The sequence below is a fragment of the Montipora capricornis genome, chromosome 9 (assembly GCF_036669925.1).
Source record: "Montipora capricornis isolate CH-2021 chromosome 9, ASM3666992v2, whole genome shotgun sequence".
Taxonomy (NCBI): domain Eukaryota; kingdom Metazoa; phylum Cnidaria; class Anthozoa; order Scleractinia; family Acroporidae; genus Montipora; species Montipora capricornis.
The window spans coordinates 31,073,406-31,084,772 of NC_090891.1; the positions used below are offsets into that span (position 1 = coordinate 31,073,406).

General features: G+C 39.8%; 1 protein-coding gene across 1 annotated transcript in view; it reads right to left on the reverse strand.

Moving 5' to 3' along the window:
* Positions 1-4,731: 4,731 nt before the first annotated feature.
* LOC138016820 (uncharacterized) overlaps positions 4,732-11,367 on the reverse strand; it is an 8,487-nt gene continuing 1,851 nt past the window's right edge. Inside the window, exons 3-6 of the mRNA XM_068864003.1 lie at positions 7,883-8,688; positions 6,701-6,809; positions 6,302-6,372; positions 4,732-5,675 (exon numbers count right to left, since the gene is read on the reverse strand). Of these exons, the coding sequence (XP_068720104.1) occupies positions 5,598-5,675; positions 6,302-6,372; positions 6,701-6,809; positions 7,883-8,688 (1,064 nt within the window). The 3' untranslated portion in view covers positions 4,732-5,597. The remainder of the gene's footprint in view (positions 5,676-6,301; positions 6,373-6,700; positions 6,810-7,882; positions 8,689-11,367) is intronic.

Here is an 11,367-nt window from a genome sequence, read left to right on the forward strand (position 1 = left end):
GTGATTTTATCCGTACCTATGAGTTTACCGGTTTTAAAAGAGAATCCAGGGCCGTATTTTGTACAGCGGCTTTTCTTGTTAATGAATATATCTTTAAATATTACCCATTTACTAGGTATCTGTATATGGTGTGTATTTTAGCTGTAAATGTAATGTCTCGAAGATATTAGCTCCTGTAGTTATTCGGAAATTCGAGATGAAATAAAGTATGTTACCTTTAGCAAGGCGCATGCGCACACTTTGTAATCTGCGACTCCAGCGCTTACCATATGACAGATAAAATGACTTTTCCGTTGAATATATAAGCCATCTAATTGTTACGCTATATTGACAAGGGCGGTTTGGAGCTGTGAGTAGGCGTGGGATTTGTCACATATGGTTTAGGGGCCGACATATCTCTCCCTCAATGCCGTACCGGGAGGCAAGGTCGGTAGCAGAAAGCAGCGAAGGGCCAACTGCGTCCAAAAGCGATCGCACGGGCCGAAATCCCGGGATGACTCGTTTGGTACGACGCTCCAGCGCCGGTGTCTGGAGGTACTGCGTTTTTCTCTCTTCTTCAAACATTCCGTCAGCGCATGCGCAAATGTTCTGGCTCTTCGATACCTAGCCTACCAAACAAAATTAACGTGCTGTTTGTTTTTTTGTTATTTTTTTACCAGCAATTGACATTTCAGTTGATTTTATAGGCATAAACGTAAGGTAAGAACCGTGCGTGTCTGCTCTTGTCTCAGACAGAGGCGAGAGATGGTTTCATGCGGACTGGGATGCCTAAAATGCTCTGTTGTAAACATGGCGGTTCACGAGTGAAATAGTCTCTCTGGCCTTTCTTTTGACGAATTCCAGGACCTACTGACACAGTCTGGGCAAGTTTTGAAAGCTAAACCCTTCAATCGATCCGTTATTTTGCTGGTAGGATTGGGTGGCCCCACACTTATGAAACAAACTATGAAATGAGAATCGGGAGTCTTCCCCTGTCATGGCATGGCAGAATTACCCAGAATTCTTTTTGGGCATGAGCGAGGCAACTTAAGAAGCACGAGACTGGCCCTCATCGAATGGCTGAAGCACAGCCAGAGGAAATGATTTCTAGCCAGATACTCAGGAGTAGGCCTGGTGTGTGCTGTTAACTTAGATTTTGGATTTCTGAACAAGTTTTTATCATAGAAAATTCGCCAGAAAGATATGCTTTCATTTCGCTGTAATTCTCGTGTCAAAGAAATGGTATAATAATGTAAATAAGAGAATAACGATATTTATATTTGCAGATTACCTGTCCTCTTACTACGAAAGTCGAGCTCTACATCTCTATACAATAAGCGCATTCAAAATTTCCTCGTATTACTTGATAAAAGTATGTTTTTTTTTTGTTTTTTTTTTTGAAAAAAGGGTTTTTCTGCTTATATGAAAAATACGTTTTCTCTCCCGTGCCCTTGTTATGCATGATCTTCGCGGAAATTACATTCTGTCCCTCAACAAACCTTGAACAACCAGTTATGGCCTTAGTTCTCTTTTTTCTTACGTATCAGCCAAGTTGCGGAATGCGCTACGTGATTTTATCCGTACCTATGAGTTTACCGGTTTTAAAAGAGAATCCAGGGCCGTATTTTGTACAGCGGCTTTTCTTTTTAATGAATATATCTTTAAATATTACCCATTTACTAGGTATCTGTATATGGTGTGTATTTTAGCTGTAAATGTAATGTCTCGAAGATATTAGCTCCTGTAGTTATTCGGAAATTCGAGATGAAATAAAGTATGTTACCTTTAGCAAGGCGCATGCGCACACTTTGTAATCTGCGACTCCAGCGCTTACCATATGACAGATAAAATGACTTTTCCGTTGAATATATAAGCCATCTAATTGTTACGCTATATTGACAAGGGCGGTTTGGAGCTGTGAGTAGGCGTGGGATTTGTCACATATGGTTTAGGGGCCGACATATCTCTCCCTCAATGCCGTACCGGGAGGCAAGGTCGGTAGCAGAAAGCAGCGAAGGGCCAACTGCGTCCAAAAGCGATCGCACGGGCCGAAATCCCGGGATGACTCGTTTGGTACGACGCTCCAGCGCCGGTGTCTGGAGGTACTGCGTTTTTCTCTCTTGTTCAAACATTCCGTCAGCGCATGCGCAAATGTTCTGGCTCTTCGATACCTAGCCTACCAAACAAAATTAACATGCTGTTTGTTTTTTTGTTATTTTTTTTACCAGCAATTGACATTTCAGTTGATTTTATAGGCATAAACGTAAGGTAAGAACCGTGCGTGTCTGCTCTTGTCTCAGACAGAGGCGAGAGATGGTTTCATGCGGACTGGGATGCCTAAAATGCTCTGTTGTAAACATGGCGGTTCACGAGTGAAGTAAGGGGTAGTTTCTAAAGAAACTGTGGTGCTGCGTCGGTGGGGATGTAGTATACAAAAATTTGGTTTTATCAACGGAGTTGATGATGTAAATTGGCCACCGTACAGAGATTCTAAAATCTTATACAGAGATACAGAGATTAAAAAATACAGAGATTCTTTTAGAATCTCTGTACGGTGACCAATTTACATTATCAACTCCGTTGATAAAACCAAATTTTTGTACACGAGTGAAGTAGTCTCTCTGGCCTTTCTTTTGACGAATTCCAGGACCTACTGACACAATCTGGGCAAGTTTTGAAAGCTAAACCCTTCAATCGATGCGTTATTTTGCTGGTAGGACTGGGTGGCCCGACATTTATGAATCGAAACAAATTTATGAAACGAGAATCGGGAGTCTTCCCCTGTCATGGCATGGCAGAATTACCCAGATTTCTTTTTGGGCATGAGCGAGGCAACTTAAGAAGCACGAGACTGGCCCTCATCGAATGGCTGAAGCGCGGCCAGAGGAAATGATTTCTAGCCAGATACCCAGGAGTAGGCCTGGTGTGTGTTGTTAACTTAGATTTTGGATTTCTGAACAAGTTTTTATCATAGAAAACTGAGTAGAGGGTAATGTGAAGTGCTAGATTTCTATCCCATATGAACCCTGTGAGCGTTAGCCCTACTTATCATAGAAAATTCGCCAGAAAGATGTGGTTTCATTTCGCTGTAATTTTCGTGTCAAAGAAACGGTATAATAATGTAAATAAGAGAATAACGATATTTATATTTGGAGACTACCTGTCCTTAAGCAGTGAAGGGCCAACTGCATCCAAAAGCGATCTTACGGGCCGAAATCCCTTGATGACTCGTTTGGTAGGAAGCTCCAGCGCCGGTGTCTGGAGGTGCTGCGTTTTTCTCTCTCGTTCAAATATCCCGTCAGCGCATGCGTTAATGTTTTGGCTTTCCAATACGTACCATATCCAAAAAAACAAAAGATTGTGGTTTGTACGAAGAACTTGTTGACATTTCAATTGATTCTACAGGCATGAACCAATCGTGGCTTGCGTGTGCACATTTTTCCGCGCTTTGTGTCGGCTACGTGTAATTACTTCGAGTTTTTATTGGTTTACCGGATTGTCTCCGTCCTTTTGGATTGGTCAAAGTAATTACTTTGGTTTTGGTTTTTGTTTTACGACACTCGATTGAAACTCGCTCTATCTCAACGCAAATGCAAACGCACACGCAAGAAATGAAGAATTTTCCATTTTCTTGCGTTTTGCATTTCACACGTATGAACCGGGGAAATGCAAACACAAGGTAAAAAAAACACACAGTTTCCTCCTCGTGCACCTGAAGAAAAAGAGAGAGGACCATTTTCGTGTGAACTTAGTTTGCGTTTGCATTTGCGTTGTACGTGTGAAGCAGGCTTAATTGGCGACATCATGATTTGAAAATGGAAAGTCTGTGGGACGTGCTTCCTCCCAAGATCTAAGAGATGATCCTGGACAGGAAAGCCGTGGCGGAACATCATGACAGGATGAGACCCGTGGTGGAGGAACTCCACCATTATCGATTTGTTCCATAGTAGCGCCACGAATCCACCTTCCACTTTCTTTAAGGGTCAGGTTATTTGTTCGAGGTGCCAGTACCCTCACCGGATCGGAAATCGGAGACATCTTTACTTTCCAGACATGAGGAAATGCTACAGATGTATTCGGTTTCATGACTGAGCTACCCACTAAACTTGTGTTTGTTGATTTCATGAACTTTGGGTTTAAAGGGGCTAGGTCACGCAATTTTAGGCAACTTCAGCACTGATCGAATGGTCATAGAATTAACTAAAATATCAAAAATAACTGTTCAAAACTATAGAAGAACTCTAACAAAACACAGGGAAGCCAAGAAGGGTCATGGATGGACAAAACTGGAGAGGATTGAAATGGATTGAATTTGGATAAATTTGAAAAACGTCGGCCCACCTTTTTTTAAATTTATATCAGTCTATATCAAAATGTCATTTACAAAGCTGGAAAATCATTCTCAGTTGTTATGTGGCAGTGATTTTGCAAATGAAAGACTTGCTGTGCCAATTTGACGTTTAGAGCTCATAATTAACAAAATTAAACAAAATTACCTAAAATAGCGTGACCTAGCCCCTTTAATAAAAGGAAGTTACGTTCGGCTTCCATGATCGTTTTGACTATCTTTCCCGTCCTTTTTTTTTCGTCCTTGGGAATTTGCTGATGGCTTGGATCATCACCAAATTTGGCTAAAAAAGAATCCTCCGTGAATTTTTCAGAATGGTCTTAACCAAGCAAAGATTACTGTGTAAATGGAATAAATTTCACATGTTTTAAGGCTAAAGTACCCTGCAAGAATCACAATTCACCTTTTTTCTGGCAGCACGATTAAATTTTATTTGTATCCTGAACTTATTGGAATAATGTCAAGGAAGTTGTTTCATATTAGATTCATTATTTTAATATGCTATAATTACTTGCTGATATGTCTTCCGAAATTTAGTAAAGAGAATTTGATACTTTAACAGACAATATCTTCCTACTTTATTTCTGTATTCTTGTTAGTCATTAGGTCTATAGAGTATTACTATAAGGAGAAATTACACATTCATCTTTCTTGTGAGTGAAAGCGTAAGAGCCACTATAGGCAGTTGGATAAATATGGAAAACTGCTTCCCTGAGGACAAAAGCAGGTTTCTCTTAACCTGCTATTGAATTATTATAATCTGAAACAAAAAAATATTGAATGCAACATACAGATAATCCTTTCGAAATAGAGCTTTGTTTATTAAACTGTGAGGCATTAACATAAAAGACCATGACTGCCAATGCACCCCAAAGAGACTGTATTCTTGGAACAAGAAGTTTCAAAGGAATGAAAATAGACAAGTTTGATTTTCAATCACTTTAAGGCAATATGTTACCTGACAGAATAATCAGAAACAATATTTCCCTAATCTGTAGTATCCTTAAAGGAACTCCAAAACTAAAACTATTTTTTCATAAAATGCACGAATGTTGTTGACACTATGTACTTGTGCAGCTGCAGTACATGCATCAACAAAGCCCCCACCCAAGTATTATTGACACCATAATTAAGAACATCATTTTCAAGTAACTTTTTGTACACTCCTTTCTAAGTTAAATGTTTTTAAACCTAAGTCTTCTAGATGTATTGTTCTATGGGAGATCAAACCACTATCTAGTCAAAATTTATTTTTCCATAAAATGCGTCATCAGGATTGAGTTGGGAATGCAGCTGATGATTGAACTAAATTGATCAATTTCTTGACAGCTACCATCCATTGATTAACCTACGAAAAGGAAGGAGAAAAAACAAATTCAGGAAGTGAGTTAACTAAATCATCTGAAGATGACTTCTGCTCTGGTTGTCGGCCTGTCATTGTCATTCTAAACAGTTCTTCGCAGGACTACACTTACCTGGACCCAAACTGGCCTCCATTGACAAGTAAAATCTACCACTTTCACTCTTACGAGGCAAAGTATTAAAACAATACGGTCTCCATACACCCCATCCAATTTACTGCATGGCCTCTGACAAAGTTTGTGACACTAAGTACTGTTTGAAAAACAAGTAGCAGTGTTTTATCCGGTTTAAAAACACTCGGTTGTGCTTTGTGTTTTTAGACCGATAAAACATGTGCTGCCAGGTTTTTCTAACAGCTTCAAAAACATTCCACAAAAAGTATGTCCGTTGGGAGTCTGAACAAAGGTTCAAATTGTGAGAGGAAGATATTAGCATACCGAAAAAAAAAACAACAACAAGCGGGTCCTAACTATTACTATATTTTATATAAAGAATTCTAATGAGGAATGTCTACAGCTCATGCATGTGATGTTTTATCAGTGTCTTGATAGGTTGTTAGGTTCATGAATTATTAATGTATTTTTAAAACCTCAATGCTGATAGACACCTTACCTCAGCTACATAGTCTACCATCAGAGAAAGATGAATGCGATGGGCCTCTTCTGCATCACCATTATCTAGTGCTGGAAAGAGCGAACAATGAAGTCTTATTATAAAATAATGGTACAGAACTGCAGAGGCATTTCGGTTATGGAGGGTAACATAAAGTAAACTCTTCCTTTTCCTTGGAAGTGTTTTCAACAAACATTTGGAAAAAAATGATTATTGCAAATGTTGCAGTTGTTGAATGTCACTCAAAATTCTCCGTGTTTATTTAGCACATATTAAACTGGAATCAGCAAAAATTAATTACTTTAAGACAACCGCGACAATGACTAAGATACTGGTAACAAAATTCAGGGTTCGCTGGTGATGAGAAACTACCACTAACATTTATTTTCAAAGTTTTACCTTTTGCAAGCTTTATCATTCTGCTTTTAACACCTTGGCTTAGTTTGCCACTTGTCCAGCTTTTAGACATAACCTGAAGCCTTCTTGCAATGTCATCTGCAACTCTTTTCTGTAGAACAAGAGAAAAGTTGCGAATGGTGACTAAAAATTAAAATGTGAGCAGCAACATCAACAATAACTGCTTCAGGAATGCTACTAAATAGATGTTGTTGAACTAGCGCAAGGTCTGTCCTGGGAAAATATTGGTCACGTGATTGGACAGTTAGGCCCATAGCAGGGTTGCTCATTAGCCACAGGGCATCTGAGAACAAGGAATTTTCCAGCAAAATAGCCCTTTTCACGGTTAGGTTTTCTCGTTTGCATTGTAATTTAGCATGTATGCAAGGCAATTTCGGGCTATTTTGTAGTTTAAACCCGAAATTGCCTCTCACCCACGTTAGATTACATTGTAATGCAAATGAGAAAAACTAACCGTGAAAAGGGCTATTTTTTCCCTCACAGGGTTCGTACTAAATTTTGTCTATAAAATTCGAGGAGTATTGAAGGATTTTTCAAGAACCATAAATTAAGTTTTCAAGGAGTCTTTACAAGAAGATTTCTATGCCATACATAGTGTTTCAGTGTTTTCTTTGCTGAAAGAGCCTACCTTGATATTCCTTACCACATCCTGCAAATTAAATGCACACACGGGCATTTTAATATTTGGTTCTAATGTTTCCCTAATACCGGTAGTCAATTTTTGGGTTCAATTTTTGAAATGTCTCTTTAACTTAGCATGATGTAATCTCAACAATTTTCACCTAAGCAAAATTTCAGGGAGTTTTCAAGAAGTTTTCCACAAAATCCTTTTTATCAAGGGCTTTTCCAGTGCCCTTGAAGTCCAAAATTAAATTCCAGGGCTTTTCAAGGACTTCAAGGAGTAGCACAAACCCTCCCCTCAAGTTACTTCATACTATTCTCCTCTTAAGTTCTTAGTGAAAACTCTGCAGTAAGGAAGGGGATTTGACTGGTGTGCTCCAGGGCTGAAGGGGCAGCCTCCTCCTATAATTAAAAGCAATCCATCTCATGAACAAGCACCCACAGTGCTCAAGTGGTCCAATGGTGATCAGTATCATTCCCCCCACTCAAAATCACGGCCATGGGATTGATACAATAGTTCAACGACATTTCCACTTAACCAACCTCCAAAGTGTTTTGAAGTTTGTAGATAACATCCTGTAAGGCATCCATTGTTATCTTTAGACCTTCAATGTCATCTACTGTGCTAACATTGTTGCTTTTTGTCTCTTGACCGGAGGGAGATGTACTCCGGGGAGTGCTTCCTGCACTTAAAGATCCTGCATGTGATGCGTGATTTCCTTGGGGAGGTGGTGGTGTCATACTTTGACCTGGTATAGGCTGATTAATCACTCCACCTCCCTGAGTTGGTACCATTGGCAGAATTGGGCTCTGACCCTGTACAGGGTACAGTGGCGGTGTTACATGACCAACAAGTGGGGGAGGGGTAGCATGGCCTAAAGTTGGAACAAATGATGGTGGTGCAGCTTGATAACTTGGCACAGTAGGAGTAGTTGCCATGGGTGGAGTGATTGGATGAAAAATCTGCGGAGCGGAATGACTGTATTGGTGATCTAAATGATCATCAATTTCAGCATTTGATCGAATGCTGTGAGCAGTTCTTACTGGTTCAAAACTATGGTCTTTTAAATCAAACAGAGGTTGACCAAGACTTCCTGACAAACTCTCAGTAGATCTCGCATGCACAGTTCCTTGACTTGGTAGTGGCGGTGGTGGTGGTGGTGGTTGTGAATGAGTAGGAGCTGCACATGTGTTAACTGTTTCACTGCTGAAGGAAGGAGAGGATACGCTTCTAGTAAAAGCAAGTGGAGTTGGAGGACTGAGAATATTTGTAACCAAAGATGCTGTTGTCACTGGTGGTGGCGCATTAAGTGGCTGCTTGATTCCATTGAGATTCAGACCAGCCACACCTATGGGAACAGAACGAGGCAACATTAATAGTGGTCCTGTAGTTAAAAGGTAAGTCATAAAAACATTTCTGCATCTATTCCTCTCTTATGGGATAAAACACGACCATGAGATCCAAAACTGCAAAAGAGGTTAATAAAAACAATACTTAGAGCAAGTTTCAATCGAGTGTCGTAAACCAAAACCAAAGTAAGGAGATTCGCACGTGTGGCACGATAAAATGTTTGGTATGTACGTACTATGGTGCAGACATCACCAAAACATGAAATATTTTCTTTCAGAATTTGATTCAAGGTTAAGAAATCACATTACAAATAATATTATACCACGTTTTACTAGTAGGCTCTTGAGAGCTGATGGGATGAACATTCTTTGTCGCGTAGCTTTCCGCAAGTTTAACTGCCCTTACTTATGTAAATAAAAACAGAGGGAACATTTGATCAGGTTGGTTTTCCATATTTGGGAATCACATTGCAACCCAGTCTTCATGATCTACAAGGAGGTAATGCTACGAAAGCCCTCAGCAATGTTATGTTAATGTTAACATATTTTTAAGTCAAAGAGTCGTTTATTTGTGGAATTTGCTTGGTTGCCATCTCTCCAACCATATAGCTTTTTTCATCCTTTAATCTCCAGCAAGAAAGTAAGGATGAATCATCTTGTGATAAGTTTATAGGCGCCCGTTCGGGCTACTCGTTCAGAAACTTGGTCGCCCGCGCTCGCAAGTAAGGCGCCCCAGGCGACCGTTAGGCAGCAACCTTGTATGGCGTTAAAATTTTTCTTCCCAGTCCTCCAAATTACGTCACCAGATCACCTGGCTTGCAACAACGGTAATCGCCTCGTTCAAGTGTTAAGGAAGGCTTGTCATAAACGAGGTTGTCATTTCCATATATGGAATGTGGATCTCAGTATTTAGTACCGAAACTTGGGTTAGTTTACGAAGTCCAGAGATGCTTGGGAACTCAGACCGCAGTAGACAAGAACTTTTTTTTTTGGCAAACTTTACTTGTTTCCTAGGACAAGTGCTTTTGGAAATCCACTCGTCCGATATATGAGAGTACTCGTCTTGTACGGGAACCCCCTGTTGTGGCAATGTCTGATTGTAGTGTGAAGTTAACAATAATCATTAATTTGCTGCAGTTGAGCATTTTCCCGCTCAGTTTTGTCAGATAGGAAAATTAACATGTGGCTGGCAATGGAGATCGAAGCCTCTACCGTATTTACCCGTGTATAATACGCACCCCAATTTTGGACTGCATCTTGAAAAAAAAAAGTTAGAGCAAAAAGCGAAACTAGGGTGAAAAGAAAATTTGCTCCGCTACATACAACAGTAAAGTAAATAAGCCTAAGCAAAGTGTTTAAAAACTGAAACCTTTAACTCGTAGTTACAATCGAACAGCACTTCTCTGACTCGCACAAGATTCGTCATCGACAAGTTCATCTTGTTGTCCGTCCACAAGATCGTCTTGTGTGTTATCAAGGTTTTTTTTTCTACTCCATATTTGACAAAATACGACTCAATCATCTCTTCAGGCAGAACTGAGGTCTGCTAAATTGGTGTTTTCTCTGTAAATGCTGCTTTCATGCTTTCAGTCACATGAGCTTCGAAAGCATAAACAAGCAGGCTTCTTCGTCACCCCAGTCCCAACACGTGGAGCAACGCCAAACTCTTCATTCCTTCGGCATCCATTCGGCCTTTCTCTTGGGCGTCGCTGATAACCCTGTGCTTGTTTTCAACTTTAGGCACCGTTTTCCTCTTGAAAATCACCATTGGTCTTAATTTTGATCCATCACCAGGACACGCCAACAAAACAGTTGCGTGACATTAATTTTCTTCTCTGCGGTGTAATGTTGATCATTCAGTTCTGCGCCATATCGAGGATCAGTGGCGTTTTGTCCATATTTCCAGTAACATGTAGTGGGTAGTTGTGTTCTTTGCAAAGTTTTATAATATAACAGAATGAAATCGGATGATCTTCAGCGAAATTAACAAGCGTTATTTATCAGACCGGCATCATAAACTCCGGGGAGTTTCGTGGCCATTTTGATGTTAATTAAGGTTAATTTATTAGTGGATCTTGGTCAAGCCTTTTACTTTTCAATCAAAAACCAATGCGTCTTTGTTTTTATGCTAATGAGGGACGCGTGTCTAAAACAATGGATTCCGTAATAATACACATCTCAATTTTCGGAGCTGTTTTAGCGGGAAAAAAGTGCGTATTATACACTGGTAAATACGGTATTTTGAAAATGTTAAAACTTAGACCCAGATTTACACAAAAAAACCACAGGCACACACTTGGAATGATGGGATACTCAAGCACTCAAGCTCCAACGCCATGCAATTGCATCTCAACACGGCATGCATTTAATCGTAGGGGGTTTCCGAATAGGCAGCCAAACATTTATCAGGACAACCACATTTATGGGTTTAGTTGCCCGGCATTTGAAACAGGGATAACTTGGATTTTTTTTAATATCAAGCAGTGTAATAGTAATAATAATAATAATAATAATAATTAATAATAATAATAGTAATAATAATAATATATAGTAACTATTACAAAATACTCAATTTTGATTGCTCCTGTGAGTGCCTATTTGTTGCGTAATTGACGCGAGCTCATGTGGGTGTGCAATTATGGGTATTCAGTTTGAACAAGTCCAAACTAGATACCTGT